The following is a 25053-nucleotide window of genomic DNA, read 5'->3' on the forward strand; positions in this document are numbered from 1 at the left end:
ATGCCCCCGCCCCCTCCCTCAATAAAAAAGACCCCCTACCCTTCTTATCACACACACTCCCTACACACACTGCCCCCATACACATACACTGCCCCCCATACACATACACTGCCCCCCATACACACACTGCCCCCATACACACACACTGCCCCCATACACACACACTGCCCCCATACATACACTGCCCCCATACATACACTGCCCCCATACATACATTGCCCCCCATATATATACACTGCCCCCAGACACATACACTGCCCCATACACCTACACTGCCCCATACACATACACTGCCCCATACACATACACTGCCTCCCATACACATACACTGCCTCCCATACACATACACTGCCTCCCATACACATACACTGCCCACCATACACATACACTGTCCCCCCATACACATACACTGCCCTGCATACACACACTGCCCTGCATACACACACTGCCCTGCATACACACACTACCCCATACACATACACTGCCCCATACATACACTGCCCCCATACATACACTGCCCCCCATACTTACATTGCCCCCCATACTTACATTGCCCCCATACATATACACTGCCCCCATACACCTACACTGCCCCATACACTTAAACTGCCCCATGCACATACACTGCCTCCCATACACATACACTGCCTCCCATACACATACACTGCCCACCATACACATACACTGTCCCCCCATACACATACACTGCCCTGCATACACACACTGCCCTGCATACACACACTGCCCCATACACATACACTGCCCCCAAACACACACTGAGCCATATACATACACTGCCCCCCATACACACACTGCACCCCATACATACATACACACACACACACACACACACTGCCCCCCATACACACACACCGCCTCCCCTATACACACACATTGCGTCACACTCACACATACACTGCAATCCTCACACACACACACTGCAACTATCACACACATATACTGACCCACACACATACACTGCACCCCTGACATACACTGCCGCACTCATTCACACACTGCAACCTTCACACACACACACTGCTCACACACTGTACCCCCCCCCCCACACACACACACTGCACCTCTCACACATTGCACCACTCACATACACCACTGCTCCTATGCCCTACTACAGCCCCATTTCCCAGCAGACCTCAGGTAAGTTGTCAAACTGTTCTTAAACAGTTTGATTACTTACTCTGGGAGGGGGTCCGGGCACTATTGACACCATAACCACTACACTGAGCTGTAGTGGTTATTGTGTCTGGATCATTTCTTTAAATAATCTACAAGTGCCCCTCCCGAGATCAGGTTCTGGATCCGCCACTGCCCTTAGTCCTGCAATGTAAAACATTGCAGTTTTAGAGAAACTGCAATAATTGCAGGACTAAGACTGCCTCTAGTGGCTGTCAATCAGACAGCCACTAGAAGCACTTCCTGATGGCTAGGCAACTTTTGGTCACCTAACTGGTGCTGGAAGTCCAGCTATGCTTTCCTATGGGAATGGCCTAATGTGCTTGCAGCACTTGCTACGCAGTTGCATTAGCCCCTCCCCGTCGGATTACGTCAGAGGAGGTGGATCACTGACCCAGTGCTGAGTTAGATCTGTGATGGGACCAGGTAAGTAAATAAATGGTTTTTTTTTAACCCTTTCCATGTCGGGGGGACACAAGGGAGTGGGGGACTAGAGGGAGATTTAGTGTAATGATATACAGATTTGTATTCCTAACACTATAGTATCCCTTTAATTTCTCTGGAAATTGCAATCTGAAATAAAACATTGAAAAGCACTTTCGGCAACTTTTTTTAGTGCGATGCTCTATTTTATTTTCAGTTTGTATTAAATATTTAACAAATGACATCACAATTGGGGAGTTTTAAAGTTTTTTCTAAATCATGACACTTTGATGAATCTCCCCCAAAATGTCCTTCTGCATTTTTACAATGTGTTGTGCACAGGGCTGGATTAAGAGCCCAGTGGGCCTGGTGCTGACAATTATGATCGGCCTATTTACAGAATTTTATCGACCAAAAACACTAAAACGGTCATACCTCCCAAGCGTCATGTATCTGATGGAGATGGTGTTGGAGGGAAACTCATAGGATGCAGCTATAAGAAAACACATACTCTATGCTAATCTCTCTCTAATTTATGCTTTCATCTTTCAAGTAAATCCATAACCCCTAACAGCAGTGTCCAGTGAAGCAGGAAGTCAATGGGCGGGGTAAAAGGGTGGGCCACTGGTGCGAATCACGTCACCAGACCTGCCAAAAGGGGAGAACATGCCCAAAAAGGGGGCATGTCTGTCCAAAGAATTTGAAGGACAGCCTGGCATGAATGCATGTCAGGCTGCCCGCCAATCCTGCAGGCTGGCCAACTAAGGGCATACTATGCAGGCAGCATTCTGAGCTTGACATAAATGCGTCTAATGATGCGCTCACTCCATGCTTTCTAAGGACTGTCCCCTAGCACTCGCTGGTCCACTTGTCTCCTTATCTTGTTACTAGCAGGCAGAAGTTCCTGGTATACAGTCTGAGACAGAGAAAAGGTGTATGTAGTGAGTGTAGAAGCAAGGAGGGGACATACCACAGTGTTAGAGAGACCAACAGCATTACCTAAACTAATTGTATTGTCAGCCAGTCCACACAGGTTTTGTTCCCATACATCCCTCTTAAGCTTCCAAACTTAAAGGGACACTATAGTCACCAGAACAACTACAGCTTATTATATTTGTTCTGTTAAGTAGAATCATTCCATTCAGGCCTTTTGCAGTAAACACTGTCTTTTCAGAGAAAATAACTCCACTGGCCACTTCTTAGATGGCTGCTAGAGGTGCTTCCTGTGGCAGTACTGCCTAGTGTGCAGCACTGCCATTCAGTGTCTCCACCCTCTGCATGCAGACACTGAACTTTCCTCATAGAGATGCATTGATTCAATTTATCTTTATGAGGAGATGCTGATTTGCCAGGGCTATGTTGCACTTGTGCTGGCTCTGCCCCTGATCCGCCTAGTTACCGCCAATCCTATGGGCAAGTATTGTAATTTGCTCAGACCACCACTTCTGATGATGTCAGCAGACAGTCAGTTCAGAGGCAGAGCCAGCAGCTGCAGACTTGAATACAAGTTATATTTTACTATACTTAGGAAGGCAAGAAGGGGCCAGAGTGGTGGTTTTAACATAATAGGGTCAGAAATACATGATTGTGTTCCTGACCCTGTAGTGCTCCTTTAAGCAAGAACATGTGAAGAGTAGTTAGGGTTGCCACCTTTCTTGGGAAAAAATACCAGCCTTAATTATTTGTATAATCACAAGGAGTGACATCAGAGAAAATTCTGTAAAAACACCAACAAACTACTCACAGTTTGATTCTGCTGTATAGATGGATTGCTCCCAATGTCTCCCTGTCTCCCAGTGTCTCAGTCTCGCAAGTCACCCAGTGTCTCAGTGTCCCTATGTATCACAGTGTCAGTGTCCCCATGTCGCCCAGTCCTAGTCTCCCAGTGTCTCAGTGTCCCCATTTCTCCCAGTGTCCCAATGTCTCAGTGTGTCCCCATGTCACTAGGATACTGGGGACACAGTGAGACCCGGGGACACAGTGAGACCCGGGGACACTGAGAGACATGGGGACACTGAGAGACCCGGGAACACACAGACATGGGGACACTGGGAGACATGGGGACACTAGGCACACTGAGACACTGGGAGACATGAAGACACTGCAACATTTGGGGACACTGCAACTTTTGGGGACACAGAGACATGGGGACACTGGCTGGGAGACAGACACTTGGGGACACTGGGAGACATGGGGACAGTTGTGGACATAGACATGGGAACACTGGGACATATAGGGACACATGGGGACGCTAGGCACACTGAGAGACATGGGACACAGACACTGGGAGACTTGGGGACACTGAGACACTAGGGACATTGGCTGGGGGACATGGGGACACTGGGAGAAATGGGGACATAGTGTATCCGTGTCCCAATGTCTCAGTGTCTCACAGCGTCCCCATGTGTCTCAGCATCCCCATGTGTCCCCAGTGTCCCCTAGTGTCTGTGTCCCCATGTTTTCCAGGTCTCCCAATGTCTGTGTCCCCATATGTCCTAGTGTCTCAGTGTCCCCTAGTGTCTGTGTCCCCTAGTGTCTGAGTGTCCCCATATGTCCCTTAGTGTCCCCTAGTGTCTCAGTGTCCCCATGTGTCTCAGTGTCCCCATGTGTCCCTACTATCTTTCCCCCCATCCCTCACTTACTGTAGAGCTGTTGTCTGGACTCTGTGCTGTGTTGCTGCTCCCTCATGGATCAGTGAGTAGTAGAGAGAGGCAGGGATATGCTGTAACTTCCTATACCTGCCTCTCTCCACACACAGTGACCCCTACTGGCCGGTGCTGGTATTGCAGAGTAATCTCCATTTATTCTGAGAAAAATACCTGCATTTGTATTGCTGGTATTACTGCAATACCGGCACGGCCAGACAGCCTCAAATACCGGCTGTGCCAGTAAAATACCAGTCAGGTGGCAAACCTAAGAGTAGTGTGTGTAAAAAAAAAAAAAAAAATCTTTTTTTTTTTAAATGGGCCTATTCCATGGGCCTGGGCCTGGAGCTGCAGCTCCATCAGCCCCTATATTAATCCGGCCCTGGTTGTGCAAGAGCAACATCACATCAGATAATTTGTTAGTATACATGCATACTTCTAACGCTGTATGGAAACGTTCTTTCTGTCTTCCTACCCTGATCTCATAAATGGTTTGACATTTCTTGATTTTCAGTATCCTGACCTTGGTTTGCTTTTTACTATTCTCTGCTTGATGCCCTACAAATCATTGGCAAGTTTTTGATTATCTTGCCCTTTAATTCCGATACCCCAAACTGTTCCACTTCACATTACTCATCTTTTGTAGGTGTTAATGTTGTCTTCGTAATTATTTGTATTATTATTATTGGCTTTTATATAGCACCAACTTATTCCGCAGAGCTTTACAATATTATAAAGGGGAAATTTAACAATAGATGAGACAATGCAATACGTTTCAGGAACAATAGGCTGATTAAGACCCTGCTAAAGATGGATGATACTGCTTCCTGCTTTCCTTGTTTTCTTCCTTGATACCTGATGTTTTACTGTGTACTCCTCCATACTTGGCTCTCTTTTCATGGAAACCTACAGTGCAGTATCTAATAGTGTCAGCCCTGCTTAGTACAATTGACACCTTTTAAAGGAATACTGAAATCACCGAAACACCTTTTGCTTAAAGCGGCACTGTCATGCCGAACTTACCTTTCCCTAATCGCTTCCTCTTCTATCACTCTCTCCATTTCTTCCTATCTGCTCTAGTTTTCTTTAAAACATAAGACAAAGTAGGGACTATTTTGTCTTATGTATTTTTCCTACGCTTGACCAGCTTTGATCTACTTCCTGTGAGTCAGAGAAATTCTCCCACAATACTCACCCTTTTTGTCCATGATCTTGCGATGCCTGCTTTCACTATTCCTGAACGTCCTATCATATAGACAGGATGCCGGCGAAACTACTGAATTTCGCCCTAACAGAATGAGAACAGTTTGTTCATTCATGTTAGGCCGACATTCGGTACGTTTAGTTCGGTTCGAAATATGAAATTCCGATCTGTGCTGCGGCTGCATCTTGCAGCCGCTTAGTAGATAGTACGCATTTGCATGGGGAAAATTTTCGGTTAGGTTCGGCAGTTCGGCACTTCGACACTTCGGAATTTTGGAATTTCGGAACTTCGGCATTTCGAAATTTTGGGACTTCAGCACTTCAGGACTTCTCTTGCAGCCGCTTAGTAGATAACTCCCTAATTCCCACGGTATTAGGGTGTTATCTACCAAACAGCTGAAAGACCTAAATTGGTCTTTCAGACAAATTTACTAATACTAAGTAAAAATTACTGTGACAGGTAAATGTAGAGAATTACCTGTCAGCCTCTTCATTTACCTGTCAGAGCACTCTGAGTGGGTGGCTTAAACCCACCAACCAGAGTGCTCTGAGCCTAATTGCAGGGCGGGGCAAGGCTTTATAAGCCTTGCCCCGCCCTGCAGAGCTCAATCTGCGCGGAGCCCTCCATGGGTGAAGATGGATTTTTTTTTTTTTTAGTGCGTCGATTATTATGGATTTTTATTTGCCCTTTTTTGGGGCTGAAAAAGGATTTTAGAAGAAAGAAAACATCAAATGGTAAGTTTTATTATTTTATTTTTTTACAGGTACTTAGTTAATCGTCCCCCCCTCATTATTTTTAGGGTGAGGGGGGTAGGTAGGGGTTAATTTTTGAGGGGAGGAGGAGGGGGGTGACATTAGGTCCCCCCTTATTGGTATTTAGGGCACCCAGGGCTGGGGGCCAGGTGGGAGGACATTAGGTCCCCCCAATTGGTATTTAGGGCCCCCACTGCAAAGGGGGCCGAGGGGGAGGACCTTAGGTCCCCCACCTAACTGGTTTTTAGGGCCCCCACCCGCCACTCAGGGTTGGGGGCCAGGGGGGAGGACATTTGGTCCCCCCACATTATTTTACTTTAGGTCCCCCACCCACCAGTCATGGGTGGGGGCCGGGGGGAGGACAGTAAGCCCCCCCCCCTATTTTACTTTAGGGCCTCCACACGCCGTTCAGGAGTGGGGGCCGGGGGGGCATTAGGTCCCCCTTCAGGTTATAAGCCCCCACTCGCACAGCACGGGTGGGGACTCGGGAGGGGGAGACGTGCTTTTTTTTTTAAGTTAGCAGCCACTGGCTGCTCACTGTTTACTAGACATGCCCCTACTCGCGGTATAGTGAGGAGGGGCATAATTTACTAATACTAAGTAATCTTTATTAGGTCTTTCAGCCTTTTAGTAGATACCTCCCTAATACCGTGGGAATTAGGGAGTTATCTACTTATTCATTCCTGTCATTCCATTGACTGTCTAAGTAACTTACATTTTATATGAATGTGTGTTACTTGATTGTTGTAAGTGTTGCAAATGCTTACAGTTGAAAGGGACCTCAGTTAGGAAAAAGGACAAACAAGTAATTTATTACATGTGAGTTTACAGAGGAAGAGGTTCTATTTCAACTGTCAAAAGTAAAGACAAATAAGTCAATGCGACCTGATGGAATACACCCAAAGTTATTAAAAGAGCTTAGTGGTGTACTAGCAAAACCATTAACAGATTTATTTAACCAATCATTGCTAACAGGAGTAGTCCCAGAAGATTGGAAGTTAGCGAATGTTGTGCCCATTCACAAGAAAGGTAGTAGGGAGGAGTCGGGCAACTATAGGCCAGTAAGCCTTACTTCAGTAGTAGGGAAAGTAATGGAAACCATGTTAAAGGATAGGATTGTTGAACATCTAAAAACACATGGATTTCAAGATCAGAGACAACATGGGTTTACTTCAGGGAGATCATGTCAAACTAATCTTATTGATTTTTTTGATTGGGTAACTGAAATAATAGATCAGGGTGGTGCAGTAGACATTGCTTACCTAGATTTCAGTAAGGCTTTTGACACTGTTGCACATAGAAGGCTTATCAATACATTGCAATCTTTAAGTTTGGATTCCAACATTGTTGAATGGGTAAGGCAGTGGCTGAGTGACAGGCAACAGAGGGTTGTAGTCAATGGAGTATATTCGAAGCTTGGGCTTGTCACCAGTGGGGTACCTCAGGGATCTGTACTTGGACCCATTCTCTTTAATATTTTTATTAGTGATATTGCCGAAGGTCTTGATGGTAAGGTATGTCTTTTTGCTGATGATACTAAGACATGTAACAGGGTTGATGTTCCAGGAGGGATAAGCCAAATGGCAAATGATTTAGGTAAACTAGAAAAATGGTCAGAGTTGTGGCAACTGACATTTAATGTGGGTAAGTGCAAGAGAATGCATCTTGGACGTAAAAACCCAAGGGCAGAGTACAGAATATTTGATAGAGTCTTAACCTCAACATCTGAGGAAAGGGATTTAGGGGTGATTATTTCTGATGACTTAAAGGTAGGCAGACAATGTAATAGAGCAGCAGGAAATGCTAGCAAAATGCTTGGTTGTATAGGGAGAGGTATTAGCAGTAGAAAGAAATAAGTGCTCATGCCATTGTACAAAACACTGGTGAGACCTCACTTGGAGTATTGTACTGGAGATCGTATCTTCAGAAGGATATTGATACTTTAGAGAGAGCTCAGAGAAGGACTACTAAACTGGTTCATGGATTGCAGGATAAAACTTACTAGGAAAGGTTAAAGGATCTCAACATGTATAGCTTGGAGGAAAGACGAGATAGGGGGATATTATAGAAACATTTCAATACATGAAGGGAATCAACACAGTAAAGGAGGAGACCATATTTAAAAGAAGAAAAACTTCCACAACAAGACGACATAGTCTTAAATTAGAGGGGTAAAGGTTTAAAAATAATATCAGGAAGTATTACTTTACTGAGAGGGTAGTGGATGCATGGAATAGCCTTCCAGCTGAAGTGGTAGAGGTTAACACAGTAAAGGAGTTTAAGCATGCGTGGGATAGGCATAAGGCTATCTTAACTATAAGATAAGGCTAGGGACTAATGAAAGTATATAGAAAATTGGGCAGTCTAGACGGGCCGAATGGTTCTTATCTGCCGTCACATTCTATGTTTGTATACTTTTTATTTAAAGTTGTTACAGTGTAACATTCTTCTTCCACTGGGTAAGTATATTAGTACTGAGGCAATACTGTGCTTCAGAACTTCAGCACTTCGACACTTCGGAAATTCGGGAACTTCTGCACTTCGGAAATTCAGCTATTCGGAAGAACCTGAATGTCCGAATTGCCCGAAATTCGTCCGAATTCACATTCAGACCGAAATGAATTGCACATGTCTAGTAGATAGCTCCCTATTTCCGAAGGTATCAGGAAGCTACAGTGAGGGAAAAAGTATTTGATCCCTGCTGAGTTTGAATGTTTGCACACTGACAAAGAAATTACTAGTTTCTAATTTTAATTGTAGGTGTATTTTAACAGTGAGAGACAGAATAACAAAAAATAAAAAATCCAGAAAAACGCATGTCGAAAAAATTAAACATTGATTTTCATGTCAATGAGTGAAATAAGTATTTGACCCATTCGACTTAGTACTTGGTGGCAAAACCCTTTTTGGCAATTACTGAGGTCAGACGTTTCTTGTAGTTAGCCACCACGTTTGCACACATCGCAGGAAGGCTTTTTCCCACTTCTCTTTGCAGATCCTCTCCAAGTCATTAAGGTTTCGAGGCTGACATTTGGCAACTCGAACCTTCAGCTCCCTCCGCAGATTTTCTAAGGGATTAAGGCCACCCCGGGACCTTAATGTGCTTCTTCTTGAGCCACTCCTTTGTTGCCTTGGCTGTGTGTTTTGGGTCATTGTCATGCTGGAATAACCATCCACGACCCATTTTCAAGTCCCTGCCTGAGGGAAGGAGGTTCTCACCCAAGATTGATGGCACATGGCCCCATCCATCGTCCCTTTGATGCGGTGCAGTTGTCCTGTTCTATGGGCAGAAAAACACCCCAAAGCATGATCTGAATTTTTTATGGTGGGTATGGTGTTCTTGGGGTCATAGGCAGTATTCCTCCTCCTCCAAACACAGCAAGTTGAGTTGATGCCAAAGAGCTCGATTTTGGTCTCATCTGACCACATTTCACCCAGTTTTCCTCTGTATCATTCAGATGTTCATTGGCAAATTTCAGATGGGCCTGTACATGTGCTTTCTTGAGATGGAGGACCTTGCGGGCGCTGCAGCATTTCAGTCCTTCACGGCGTAGTGTGTTACCAATTGTTTTCTTGGTGACTATGGTCCCAGTTGCCTTGAGATCATTAACTAGATCTTACCGTGTAGTTCTGGGCTGATTCCTCACCGTTCTCATGATCATTGAAACTCCACAAGGTGAGATCTTGCATGGAGCACCAGACCAAGGGAAACTGACAGTTATTTTGTGTTTCTTCCATTTGCGATTAATCGCACTAACGGTTGTCACCTTCTCATCAAGCTGCTTGGCCATGGTCTTGTAGCCCATTCCAGCCTTGTGTAGGTCTACAATCTTGTCCTTTTGGTCTTGGCCATGGTGGAGAGTTTGGAATCTGATTCATTTCTTCTGTGGATAGGTGTCTTTTATACAGGTAACGAGCTGAGATTAGGTGAGTGCTCCTAATCTCAGCTTGTTACCTGTACAAAAGACACATGGGAGCCAGAAATCTTGCTGATTGATAGGGACTCAAATACTTATTTCACTCTTTGACATGCAAATCAATTTATAACTTTTTTGACATGCATGTGTCTGGATAATTTTTTTGTTGTTGTTATTCTGTCTCTCACTGTTAAAATATACCTACCATTAAAATTACAGACTGATCATTTCTTTGTCAGTGGGCAAACTTTCAAAATCAGCAAGGGATCAAATACTTTTTTCACTGTATCTAACAAAAGGCTGAAAGACCAAGATTGGTTTTTTTTTAGCCAACTTTACAAATACTAAGTACAAATTACTTAGTATTAGTAATTAATCTGCTCCTACTCGCTATATCGCGAGTAGGGGCATGTCTAGTAAACAGTGGCTGTTCACTGTTGTAAAACAAAATTAAAGAATATCCCCCCCCCCCCTTTTATAAATGGCCCCATGGTGGGGCAACTATTAACTAGCAAGCCCCCATCCGTGCCTCGCGAGTGGGACTATTTAATTAAACAAGGGACATAGGGTCCCTCCCTGGCCCACACCCATGAGCGGCGGGTATATATTATTTGCAAAGGAAAGGTTTTATACAGGTTGTCAATCATATCTAGAGTATTAATGAGAGTGAGTGCTTTATGGACTAGATTTTATTCTGCAAAAAAAACATGAAAATAAAAATGTTTATACTTACTTTAAGGGACACAGTAAGCACCCAGATTACATTATCTCAGTGGTCTGGATGCAGTGTCCCTGTCCCACATAGTCCTGCAATGTAAATCATTATAGTGTTTGAGAAACTGCAATATTTACATTGCAGTACTAAGACTGCCTCTAGTGGCTGTCAGACAGCCATTAGAGGCGCTTCTTGGAGTTTTTCCCTGCTTGCGCTTCCTGGTTGCTAACCATCTTTTGGTCTCCTAACTGAAGCAGGACACACTCTCAGCATGGGGACATCCAGTGTCAGTAAAATCCCCATTGGAAAGCATTAAAGCAATGTTTTCAATGGGGAGTGCCTAATGCCCTCTCGGCACTCACTGTGCATGTTATTTACCCCCCAGTCGGGTGACGTCTTAGGAGGTGGAGCACCGATCTAGCACAGAGGGACATCGGCGCTGGAATCGCGTAAATAATGAGTTTTTTTTAACCCTCTAGCTGCCAAGGCGAGGGGATAAAAAACAGATTTGTATTCCTAACACTATAGAATCCCTTTAAGGTAGTATACTGGTTAAGCTAAAGTTGTTTTGGTGCTGAGTGTCCCTTTAAGGATTTATTTTTGTCAGGGGAGGTTAATGTTTTCATGTGAGCCAGAATTAGAACCCTACATTAGCTATTGTTAAGTTGCTGCATGGCTTGTACAATGCCATTTTAATATTTGGATATTAAAATGTAGGGTTAGAGGGAGTGCTGTATTTATTTAGAATAGTATAACTTTTGAATAGTTTAAATTTGAAAATGTGTTACTGAACCCCACAACAAGTATTAGAGCAATATTCATGAAAGATCTGTTAAAAAAAAGGTACACCACTTATTCACTAAAGTAATATTGGTTGGAAGGCGAAAGTGAATTTTAAAGTCCTGTCCTATCAAGTTATCACTTTATAGAATAACAGTCATTGTAATGATCTGATCTACCCATTCCCCACACTATAAAATGAGAATTTTCTGAAAAATGTTCTTAAGACAATATAAATATACTACAATATAATTTATATATTAAACAACATTGCATTACCCACAGTATGAATAGTTATAGTATCTGATAAGTGTGTGGACTTTCCATTAGTATAGTAGACATTTACTGATACACTTGTATACTCACAGTGCATAGTTAATTGCCTAACATAAAACTCCTTCTGTTTCCGTTACCATATGTCTCTGGCTAGATGGTTTAATTTGTTTGCTAATCTGTCATCTGATTGACCTCATTGGAATATTATTACATTGTGATCCCAAGAATTTTGCATTGATTGCCTATGATGCACTTTCGATAGAGACATTAAAAGCCATAGTGTTAGGCATACAAACAAATCCTGTTATATTTTTTTATTGTTTTGCTTACCTTTCAGCCCTCACGGAACCATTCTCTGTGGGAAACTCCACCTCCTTGGCTGATATCACCAAAATCAATGAAATCAGCCACTCCAATGCTTTCTTATAGGAAAGCATTTGGAGGCTAGTGTACATGCGTGGGAAAACTCCACGCTGCGCCAGTCAAATGGTCTCTGTGAGTTTTCCTGGGCTGTTTTGTCAGAACCGCCTCTAGTGGCTGTTAGTGGCTATTAGAGTGACAACCACTAGAGACATTTAAACCCTGTAATGTGGACGTTGCTTTTCCTGTAGAATGACCATTTTTAAGATGCAGATGCAGTAGAGGGACTTGGCACTCAGACCATTTAATTGAGATGATGTGGTCAGGGTGCCTATAAAGTCCCTTTATTGATGCTCTGTTTAGCTCAAATCGTATTGACAAATTAAGGAAGGGCTCAAAGAACCCACTAATAACCAGGGCCAAAATGTTATAGTGGCACATGGAAGGCAATATTTTCCCTCTGATGGTTGGGTATTATATGTCACTGTACCTTAGAGGATACTTTGTGTGAAAGGGAACAAGGAATTCATTGATATCATAGAGGACCACAGCTGTTACTGGGGATTTGTTATTATTGTGCAGTAGTTTGGAAGTCTGCATGTCAGAGCCATGGGGGCTAGGGGAGGAATAGCAGCCAGTTGGTACTCAACTCAGAGTTATTAACCTGTCACCTTGGTTGTATGCACATGGGTTGAGAGAAGAAGAGGATAGATGCAACTTTATTTTTAACTCCCTATTCCACAAGTCAGGCGATTGAACAAGAAGTGGGTTGCTTGTAAATTGGCTTTATGCTTCCTATATTTACCCAGAAAGTGGCGGCTAGTGAAGTTTAAAGATGGTGGGGCAACGCTGCTGCCCCTCCCTGGCTAGTTGTCTTGTACCCACTTATTCAATATTCAGGGGTGTAGCAAGATCACGAGGTGTAAAAATACATTGAGAATGTTTCAATAATTGCTTTTATTTTAAACATATCTGAGCAACAGCATACAGTCAATGTTTCTGTCCCTTTACCTTGCATTCTTGTGACAGGTCCAGCAATGGGACTGAAACTTTAACTGTAGGCCATTGCACGATTAAGATAAATAATTCATGGGGTTTGAACGTTGCATTCTTAATGATACATAGTATAATAAAAACACAAAACAGCTTCTTCCCTTAATCTGTTTATTTTGATAAATTGAAACATTTGAAGAATGGCCGTGAACCTTTATTACGGATTTCACAATTCCAATTTAAACATCATCATCCATAAAAATAATAATAATAATCCATAACTTTTAACTAAAACCAAATAAACCATTAATCATTTCCAGGCTCTGCCCCTTAAAGCCAGGAGCCATAAATATAAAATATATATTTAAAACCAAATAAATCAAATCCACCCTCCTGTGATGCCCAGGAGGGTGACTTATATTCCATAATAAGGTCACGACAACATTCATAAATGAAAAGGGGGAGGATGGGTGGGGACGCAACCCAAATACTTACAAGCAGCCAACACGTGCCAGCCTTTAATTGTCTGGCACAAGTTGAGGTAAATACATTTTGGCGCCTTAAAATTTATAGTCCCGCGGTTCCCGCCGCTATATAGCTTGCTCCGCAATTACCCAATCAGGCAACCATCCCTGTGCGCAAGCTTACCGCCGAACAAGCCACGCACGCTGCCCAGCGCCTAAAACCCTGCTCGCGCTGCCTCTGCAAACCCCAACGATACCCACAAACCTCCGCTCCATCACACCCCATGAGGCTGCTTCTCATTTGTCCGCCCTCCCGACTTTTTGTTTATTTGTAAATCTTAGGAGTGAACTCTTTTTGTTGGATATACAAAAGGGCTAGAAACACTCTGAGACAGACAGGGTTGTTAACAACTAAGAATGTTTGTAAATGAAAATCTGAAAATACAAAATTTAATAGCTATAGCTGAGCATTTTTGCAAATCGTCCATTTTGGTCTGAATTAAGACATTTGGATTGTATTTTTCTACAATTCAAAATGTTGTTAATAACCCTGGAAGGAATGTGAAGCCCTTGTTACATTTTATATTTGTGTATGTGATTGCCATGTGTAATATGCATACATACATGTCTATTAATGATTGCCCATTATATTTATGTCTGTGTATATATTATAAGCAGAATAATTTATAAAAATATGATTGTAATATGTACACATATTTATATTAATATACATGTGTGTATATATGTAAAAATGCAAAATACTTTCAGAAATCATATCAATTAGAAAAAAAGTAATTTTTGAAGAATAGATCCACTCTTTGATACATAATCATTGATGCTCACTGACCTACAGCTCCACCGACCAATACACATACACTCTCAGATACACAAACACTCTTGCACTGGCACTAGCATTGATACCCACTCATTAACACACAGTGGCATCCACATTGGCACATACAGTAGTAACCCAGGTCTTGAGTCCTGCAGGAACGCGTGGAAATGGCGTCCCTGCACTTTTTTCACAGCAGCAACGCCGTTCCCGTTAATTGTCCTACAGGACCTGCCCTTTGCCACACTGCCTGCTCTCGCTCTGAGCGCTGGGTCTCTGCTCTGTTATATGGAGCCGCGCGGCTGGGGCTCCGCAATCTGCATAGTACATACGGCCCATGTTCCCAGCGGAGCAGTGCAGCCGGCGAACATAGCGGGAGTGCGGAATACAGGCAGTGGGGCGGCTGGGGGAAGGGCTCTGGGATAGGAGCTTAGTCAGGTAGAGGTCCCTGGGCACTGTTGCCCAGGGACCTTGCATGGTGGGCACAGACCGGGCACTGAGCAAAACCTTGCATTGTGGGACCCACTGCCAGGGAGAGGGGGCATATACTGGGCACCGAGCGGGACCCTGCATGGAGGGCACACACCGGGCACCGAGCGGGACTCTGCATGGTGGGACCCACTGCCAGGGAGAGGGGGTGCAAACCGGGCACCAGGAAGGTGTTTTATTAACTAATAAATAATAATACAGTCTCTGTATAGAATTATCCACTGACTGGGGGGCTGAGTGTAGTCTGTACTGAGGGGCTGTGAGTAGGGCGCTGAGTGCAGTCTGACTGGGAGGGGGGCAGTGAGTGGGCGCTGAGTGCACAGTAAGTGGGGCTTGTAATGGGCTGAGTGAGGGGCAGTGAGTGGGCGCTGAGTGCACTGACTGGGAGGGGGGCAGTGAGTGGGCGCTGAGTGCACCCTGACTTGGTGGGGGAGGCTGTGAGTGAAGGGCCAGGAGACAGATGGATGGATGACAGACAGATTGACAGACTGAGACTGTACTCTGGTGTACACTATATACCAGGCAGTGGCGTACATACCAGGGTCGCAGGGGTCGCGGCTGCGACCGGGCCCGGCCCACCAGGGGGCCCGGCCGCCCCTGCGACCCGGTATGTACCCACAGGGCCAGCCTCTTCTGCTGGGGGGCCCAGGAGCCGGCCACCTCCGGGCCCCCCGAGGCTGGCCCTGCTGTCACCCGGCTGGCGGGCGCGCAAGGGAGCACTGTCCCCTGGGTGCTCCCTCTTCAGCTCCCTCGCGCACCGCACTGAAACCGGAGCCGGAAGATGACGTCATCTTCCGGCTCCGGCATCAGTACGCGGCGCGCGAGGGAGCTGAAGAGGGAGCACCCAGGGGACAGTGCTCCCTCGCGCGCCCGCCAGCCGGGTGACCAGCAACACCACTGGACCCCAGGGAATCCCCCCAGCTCTCACACAGGTAAGGAGGCTGGGGGGATTAATTTTTAAAAAAAAAACAGAAAAAACGTGTGTGTGTGTGTTTAGTGAGTGTGTTAGTGAGTGTGTGTGAGAGTGTGTTAGTGTTAGTGTTAGTGAGTGTGTGTTAGTGTTAGTGAGTGTGTTAGTGAGAGTGGTAGTGAGTGAGTGTGTTAGTGAGTGTTAGTGAGTGTGTTAATGTGAGTGTGTTAGTGTTAGTGAGTGTGTTAGTGAGTGTGTTAGTGAGTGTGTTAGTGAGAGTGTGAGTGAGTGTGTTAGTGAGTGTGTTAGTTTTAGTGAGTGTGTTAATGTGAGTGTGTTAGTGAGTGTGTGAGTGTTAGTGAGTGAGTGTGTGTGTTAGTGAGTGTGTTAATGTGAGTGTGTTAGTGTTAGTGTTAGTTATTGTTAGTGTGTGTGTGTGTGTGTGTGTGTTAGTGAGAGAGTGTGTTAGTGAGTGTGTTAGTGTTAATGTGAGTGTGTTAGTGTTAGTGAGTGTGTTAGTGTTAGTGAGTGTGTTAGTGTGTTAATGTGAGTGTGTTAGTGTTAGTGAGTGTGTTAGTGAGTGTGTTAGTGAGTGTGTTAATGTGAGTGTGTTAGTGAGTGTGTGAGTGTTAGTGAGTGTGTGTGTTAGTGAGTGTGTTAATGTGAGTGTGTTAGTGTTAGTGAGTGTGTTAGTGTTAGTGAGTGTGTTAGTGAGTGTGTTAGTGTTAGTTTGTGTTAGTGTGTGTTAGTGAGAGAGTGTGTTAGTGAGTGTGTTAGTGTTAGTGTGAGTGTGTTAGTGTGAGTGTGTTAGTGTGAGTGTGTTAGTGTGAGTGTGTTAGTGGTAGTGTGAGTGTGTTAGTGTGAGTGTGTTAGTGAGTGTGTTAGTGTGAGTGATTGTGTTAGTGAGTGTGTGAGTGATTGTGTTAGTGAGTGTGTTAGTGAGTGTGTTAGTGAGTGTGTTAGTGTTAGTGAGTGTGTTAGTGTGTGTTAGTGAGTGTGTTAGTGTTAGTTTGTGTTAGTTTGTGTGTGTGTTAGTGAGTGAGTGTGTTAGTGAGTGAGTGTGAGTGAGTGAGTGTGTGTTAGTGAGTGTGTTAGTGAGTGTTAGTGTGAGTGATTGTGTTAGTGAGTGTGTTAGTTTTAGAGTGTGTTAGTGTTAGTGTGTGTGTCTGTTACTGAGTATGTTTGTGTGCGTCTGTCACTGAGTGTGTGTCTGTCAGTAAATGTGTGCGTCTGTTCATGAGAGTGTGTGTGTGTGTGTCTAAAGCACTTACCTTTCTCCAGCGCCGGGCTCCCTTGGCGCTGGGGATCTCTCCGTCCCGATCCGCCTCTCAGCTCCGAATGCACATGCGTGGCAAGAGCCACGCGCGCATTCAAACCGCCCATATAGGAAAGCATTACTCAATGCTTTCCTATGGACGTTCAGCGTCTTCTCACTGTGATTTTCACAGTGAGAATCGCAGAAAATCCTCTAGCGGCTGTCAATGAGACAGCCACTAGAGATGGATTAACCCTCAGTGAAACATAGCAGTTTCTCTGAAACTGCTGTTTTCAGCTGCAGGGTTAAAACTAGAGAGACCTGGCACCCAGACCCCTTCATTGAGCTGATTTGATCTGGGTGTCTGTAGTGGTCCTTTAAGTGTATGTGTTTATGCATGCACTGGCGTACATACCGCGGTCGCACGGGTCGCAGCCCTGCGACCAGGTGCCCGCCCGCAATGTGTTGCGGCCCCAGCCCGCGCAGAGTAAGCGGGGGGGGGGCCCACAGATCAGTTTTCGCACCGGGGCCCCATGGGTTGTGTGTACGCCACTGATACCAGGGGATGCCAGTCTTATTCACACACCTTGCTAAGACACTGTGCCCCATGCCAGGGAAGCAGCCTCATTCACAAATCTTACTAAACATACTGCCTTTTTTTATTTTCTGATTAACATAGTTTTGTTATCTGTTATTGTATTTTACTTTATATACATTTAGGTTCTTCAGTTCTGTGCATTGGGAAGAGCAACTGGCTTGTTCTCCTCATCGGCCCTAGGATGGAACGTCCCAGGATTGCACAGTCTAAACGCCAAAAACAGCCACCAGGAAATTCCCCTGTGTCCCGGTAGGCCATCATTTCACTCCATCAGACCACAAGGTGCATGGCTCGCTGAGGACAACTGCAGTGGGTGGCATCAGCCCTTCTCTGCCTTCTCCCTCGCTACGTCTCTGCACTTATTCACATGAGATGCCATACCATGGTCAAAACCAGCTGCCTCTCTAATCACCAATAAAAATAAAAAAGAATGTAAACTGCAGATGTAATAATTTCAGACACATTTTTTCTAACACACACTAATTCGTAGTCCAGTAATTTTACCCAATTATTTCATCCATGATTGGGTAATTCACTGTAACCTGAACTTTAGTTAATGGACCTCTCAGTATATAAAACATTTGGTGAATGACCCCTTATTGAAATTCTCTGCTCTTAACTAAATGTAAAGGAAGCACTACCTCAATGATATATTCACATAAATTCCAGAAGGCAATTTTAAATGTGCTGGAGAAATCACACAAATCTTTGTCGCTTTGAGAAATATGTTCTGAAAACATGGCAAATACTTTGCAAGTGCCAGTTAATTTTACATATACTGCATCAATACACGCTAAAATCAGTGATGACGTGGGTGGACTGGCAATGGGTTCAATGTCACGTGCCATGTCTGCTAGACCTAATATAAATAAATAAATACATATCTGGTGTGCCCTCTGACCATTGATCATTTATTTGCAGTGCTTTCATGCCAGCAACCTAGCATTATACCTTATCTAGTATCTTGCACCTTGTCCTCGACAGTGCTCTTTTTCTGTGCTTGATCCATACCTTTGACATATTTAAAACTCTTTTGATGCCAGTTCCTTTCCTCAGTAGGTAGTGTCAGAGTTTAAGTGTGGTTTTAAAATCACCGTAGTTGACCATCCATGTTCAGCCACGTCTGGTGACGTCCATGGTAAAGTCACCAGAGATGCTTCTTGTGAGATCGAGAGTCAAAATTCATTGGATCAGAAAATACCCCAATTGTGTCTCCAAGGGATGTGCATGGGCAAAATATTTGGGTTGGCTCCGCATTCCGAAATTCGGAACTTCGGGTCGGCATTCTGAAATTCGGGACTTCAGCACTTTGGATGTTCTCTTGCAGCCGCTTAGTAGATAACTCCCTAATTCCCACAGTATTAGTGAGCTATCTACCAAAAGGCTGAAAGACCTAAATTGGTCTTTCAGTCAAATTAGTAAATGTTGCCCCTATTAGTAAATTCTGCCCCTACTCACTATACCGTGAATAGGGGCGTGTCTAGTAAACAGTGAGCAGCCTGTGGCATTAGTGTCTAGATAGCATTAGTGTCTTGGTTAGTGTTATAGTCAACATCAGGACTAGAGTCAGCATTAGCATTTGGGTCAGTGTTAGGGTTAGCGTTAGAGGGTTATTTACTTATGGGAGAGTTGTCAGGAGTTGAAAGTGAATTTTAAGTTTAAGGCCAAAATAGCTGCAATAGGAAAAAAAATCCAAGTAATTTATACATTCAGTTTGGCTATTTTGGTCTAAAGTTTAAAATTTACTTTGATGTGCCAACTATTCTCAACTTCGTGAATAACTCTGCTGTTAGCTTTATGCTTAGCATTAGAGTTATGAATGATATAGAGTTAAATAAATACCTTGCCTTAAGATGCTGTGAACTGCAACAGTTATTACTTTCTCAGACAGTCAACATTTCAAATTTAAAAACTATAAATGGTCAGGTATCTAATTTGGCCTTATAACGTAATAAAATCCTACCAGAGATTTTAGTATGGGAGATGTATTTAAACACTATTTGGAGGATTTTAGTGCAGTAGCACAAATCATGTTTATGAAAATTCTCAAAAAAATTGCAATTTACATGTTAAAAATGTGAAGGTAAGGTGGAAACTTAAAACATTAAATGCAAGTGGTTAAAATAGCCCCATCACAAGGCTCATTTAACTAATTATGTGATATACCCCAGAGTGTCTACTTTTGCTGATGAAATGCATTTATTTAGTCTGTCCTAAGAAACCACCACAAAAAGTATAAAATATGTGTGTGTGCAATAAGTGATAAAAATGGATATTATATTTCAACACAAAAACCAGCAGAATGGCCAAAATGTCTATGTTTGTGTTGTGTAAAGGTTTCACTAAGAGGTTAATCAGTGACCTATACTTCGTACGCCATCTGAGTTTGCTTGGTGACCACATTTTGAGTAACCTGTTATCATGGAAAATATGACAGCAATGAGCCGAGTGAGCTTAGAGGAAATCATGGAAGCAGAGAGTTCCCATAGATTACTGTCTGACCAATAGGTGGCACTCCTAAACCTACAACCCCCATGATGCTTTGCAGGCTATAAATGATAATAAACAAAACAGAGCCCTGTCCATTACGGGTAATATGTGGAATACCAAAGGTATAAGTAATTGGTATATTAGTATTCACGTTATGATTACTTAGGGCTGTCTATAATATTGGGTGCTTCTTTACGTGTCTTATAGTATACAGAGAATTTAGGGCCAAAACAGCTAAATAGGATTCCACTATTTTTCCAGTTTGTCTTTTTTTGCCTATAGTTTGTGATGTTTTATAAAAAAAAAAATAAAGATTTTTGCTGTATGTCTGTGTAACATGTAAGCAGTTGACAGATGCAATTGTTTTACATTATTGTACATTTCTCTGTTGTAAAACAGTTTTTGTTTTCCAAAGATGTAATATACATTTTTTTCATGTTTATTTTTTTACTGTTATTCACTTAAGTTATATTACAACTCAAGCTTCACTCTGTTCCTGGTTCTCCTAAGTGTATCCAGTTCTGATCTTTCCTGTTCTTGACCTTCCACGACTGCTGTGTAACAGGATTTATTATTAAAGACTTTCTAATTCTCAGTGATCCACTTGCCAGAGCATCCTAGGCTACATAGCCGTCCACAATGGGTGTGCCACATATGCCCATGCACACACAGATTCATGAAGAAATGCCCACTCTATGCCCTGTTTAGATCTTTAAGGGTACTTTGGTGAGGGTTTGTGTTAGATTGTTATAAAATAAAATCATTACCTCTGTATACACCTAGTTATTGATAAAGCAATCAATATGTATTTTGAACCTCATTTTTAACTTATTTTATAAGTTAAAGGAACAAACGTATTCCTGACCCAATAGTGCTAGACCCACCATTAAGGTGGATTGCCCTCCCTTACCCCCCTTAAAAGCATGACAAACTCATCTTATTTCCAGCGCCGTGCAGGTCTGCGGGCACTGGCCCCGTGCCCTTGGTGACATCAACAGAATTGCCGATATTTTGCCATTTTTCCCATGGGGAAAGCATTAGATTGGCTGAAATTGTCAAGGGGGCGGGGTCAAACACAGTTTTGGCCAATCAGCACCTCCTCATAGAGATGCATTGATTTTTTTCTTAAAATGCAGTGTTTGCATGAAAATGCCTGAAGGCAATGATTATACTTACCAGAACAGCTACATTAAGCTGTAGTTGTTTTGGTGACTATAGTGTCCATTTAAATTAAAATGATAGTTTTGTTATAGAGCGCACTGCAATGGGCTGCGCATGCCTTAGACAGGCTTGCTACCTTTTAAACGCAATCGCTGTGAAAAATAAATGAGGCTGCCTGGCTGTTGAGTGGCTATCTACTTACCAGACCCATTGCATGGATTTTACTACTTGCTGCCTCAATAAAATAATTAACAGTGTCACTCAAATGTCTGTACAGATAGACATCATTGTGAAACCCTCATTCCGCGCTGTTCTTACATATTGTCCCTGAACATTGTCTACCACGTTGATGACATGTCACTTTATTAAAGGTTCAAAGCTGTAAACTCAGGTTGGCGTTTTACGTGAGAACAGCTTAATATTTAACAGAATTACACTGTTTGTAAACACTACATGCGTCCGTGTTATGGGTCAATGCGGATTAAGTGTTAAAGGATTCAAAAAGAGAATGCTCCATCAAGTATACCGTAAAACGAACAGTTATGATATGTAGTTTTTATATTACATGATTTTTTTTAAGGTCAGGGTTGGTTTGCTAGTGCTTGAGTTTCTTTTTTACTTTAAATCCATAAACATATTGACGTTTCTAAAACAAGCCACTGAATAAGCTTTTAGTGATAAGCATCATCGGAAGCCAAAATAAAAAAAATTCTTCCTTACTAGTTCCAGGACTAAAGTGGGAGAACAAGGGGTTGAGCTAACAGGCGCCAGGAGGACAACTTTGAAACCCTTGAACTCCATAAACTTAGATGGCACCCACAACCTCCAGCCTTCATAATTACTTCAATGAGATTAACTTGTTCAATAGAATGGAGTATTCCTTTAATTAAAAAATGTTACCTGGCTCGTTTGGGAAGCATATGGTGGTCACGGATTGATTATGGTTAATGGGGCTATTCTCTTGTCTATTCGTTATGGCAACTTCTTCCTTTTACTCAATTACTCAGTCAGGAGCATCTCATGTTGGAGACTGTTCTTATACTATAATACTTTGTCTAGCAGAGGATTCTGATACCGAAATTCTGTCTAGCAAAGGATTCTGAGCCATACTGTGGCTGCTAATGCTAAACTGTTCTAAAGAAACAGAATGTGCATGCGCATGTGGAGCTCAGCTATCTCTCTGGGGAGGAGTAAACCTTCCCTGTTGTGTGCATGGCATGGGCATGTTGCATGCCCTATAGAGGCAAAATTGATCATTGAAACTTCGTCATATGTTCCAGGCTGTCTGATTGACAAATTTGGTCAGCTGCCTTCCAGTGTCAGTGATTTTAACATGTCACTGCCACTATAGCTCACTCTTAGGAATGAAATTGGGCTTAGTGTTCTGTTTCAAGCCCTCAAGGTGATAACATAGTGTGTTTATGTGTGTATGTGCACAGTGTATTAAGCAGGTAAGAGTTTCTTCGTTACGTTTGTTAATTATATGTAATTTTTCTTATTATCATCACATACATAGCACAAACACATTGCTCAGTGGTAATGTAAAACAGCAAATAAATGACAAGCAAATTAATGTGAACTGAAAAACAGGTGAATATGAGCCACATGATCTCTTTAGAAATTGAACATTTTGGATATGAAAAAATAAATCAAGAACAATATAGATCCTATTTTCCTGGCATTGGTTTGCATTGAGCTGGACAGCCAATCCATAGGAGTTGGTGTCACAGAAAAATTTAGTTTGAAATCTGCACTCGCACCTTTAAACCTGATAACTGCACAGCAAGAATCACGCCACTTAGCTGGTTGGTAGATCACACTTTCCTGTCACTATCTCAGAAGCAGGTGACCATTGTCACTTCCAGTTCCACATGTCCCTCAAAGAACAAGGGTTAGGTTCCTCTGGACTCTGATCCCTGTAAATGCTCACTGATTCAGGTGACTTGAAAGGCAGGCATCGAACACTGAAATATATCATTTACAACTTGTGTCTGATTTCTAATGTCACTAATGTGACTCATTGAGTGCCAAAGGATGTAAAGTGTGTTTTGTGAAATAATTAAACTGTGCATGTGGGTAACTAACTCCAACTTAATAAAACTCACTTCATACATCACTGAAATTCTAATTTAGTAATGTTTTCTTAAACTTACTTTAATTAAAGGAATACTCCAAGCACCATAACCAGTGCCGACCACTGTAGTGGTTATGGTGCCAGGAGAGCCCTGGCGCTGTCCTATGGTAAGACGTTAAACCATTTTAGCATGGTTTGACAACTTACCTGGGTCCTGTCAGGCAGAGGAACTGAGTATCTCTGTAGAGCAAAGCATGGACCTCTTTTGTTCTATAAAACAACCTGCCTGCAGTGGATGTGGGCACCTGATGGGACAGTGGAACGTTTTCAAACCATACTAATATAATTTACCATCTTACTGTTTGACGGGGCCAATGTACTTAGTGCTTGGTGTGTTCCTTTTTAATTCACATTATACCAAATTTATCCTCTAATGTCTCACTTTTCAGTAAACGAGAGAAAAGGGATTGAAAAGCCAGCTTGTTCTCTTACTGCAGTCTTGACTTGTGAAAGCTTTACTCCAATTATCATGAAAGGTGGGGGTAGGCAATGAACATGTGGCATGGGTTATCCTGAAATACAAGTGTGGTCCTGTAGTGGGGGGGGGGGGGGGGGGGGGGGGGGGAGAGGGAGGGGGGAGGGAGAAGTGCCTCAGTCTTAAGGGGAGCAGTGCCTGATTGTATATTGGGGAAGAAGGCAAAAATAGGCTGTTGCTCTGTGATACATTCATACACACTGTGCTTCTCTTAAACACAAAGCTTAGTTCTATAATACACTCATTACTCCCAGTCCCCACATAGTGAAATTGCATGTGGTAGAGAGAGTGCCACATATCCCAACTTTTCAAATAGACAGAGATGGAAATCTGTTTGTGATTTTGTAAGTGTGACCAAGTGGCTGCGAGACAGGACTAATCTAAGAATTTTTACATTTATTTCTTTACCGATAGATATCCATTTATGTAATTGAGTGAGTCATTTACAACAGGACCAAACTATTTTACTGTATACAAACTAGTTTCTTATCACATTATCTGCAGTTTGAATACACATTGCTGTGGAGCTCTGTGACAAACATTATGCTCCTACAGGCACACCAGGGGAAGGGAGGCCATGGGCTTATTTGTGTTTTGAAAAACATCTTAGCCAACATCATATTGGCCTAGCAGCTGCCCTGTGTTCACCCAATTTACAGACGCCCTGAACTGGAAATACTGCAGAATTTGTAATACAGCTGCTAACAGCAAATGAAATAGTGGAAGTACTATGTTTGTGATTTAGTGTCTTATGATGATTTCCTTGCGTCGTGTAGTTCTTATGACCATGGGCATCCGCAGGAATTTTTCTTGGGGAGGGGGCATAATTGTAATGACGTCCATGCTTGGTCCCTTTTTGACAGTGTCATGAAAGGAAAGGAGCATAGTCATTATCACATAAAGCCGGGGTGAATAGCGTTTTCCCAACTATGGTGTCAGGAATACATGTTTGTATTCCTGACACTTAAGCAAATTAAAGGAACATT

The 25053-nt window shown here is 43.1% G+C and overlaps 1 protein-coding gene across 1 annotated transcript in view; it reads left to right on the forward strand.

Moving 5' to 3' along the window:
• The first annotated feature begins 1566 nt into the window (after positions 1-1566).
• LAMB3 (laminin subunit beta 3) overlaps positions 1567-25053 on the forward strand; it is a 162752-nt gene continuing 139265 nt past the window's right edge. The window contains exon 1 of the mRNA XM_063450913.1: positions 1567-1620. Coding sequence (XP_063306983.1) covers positions 1611-1620 — 10 coding nt within the window. The 5' untranslated portion in view covers positions 1567-1610. The remainder of the gene's footprint in view (positions 1621-25053) is intronic.

The sequence above is a fragment of the Pelobates fuscus genome, chromosome 1 (genome assembly GCF_036172605.1).
Source record: "Pelobates fuscus isolate aPelFus1 chromosome 1, aPelFus1.pri, whole genome shotgun sequence".
NCBI lineage: Eukaryota > Metazoa > Chordata > Amphibia > Anura > Pelobatidae > Pelobates > Pelobates fuscus.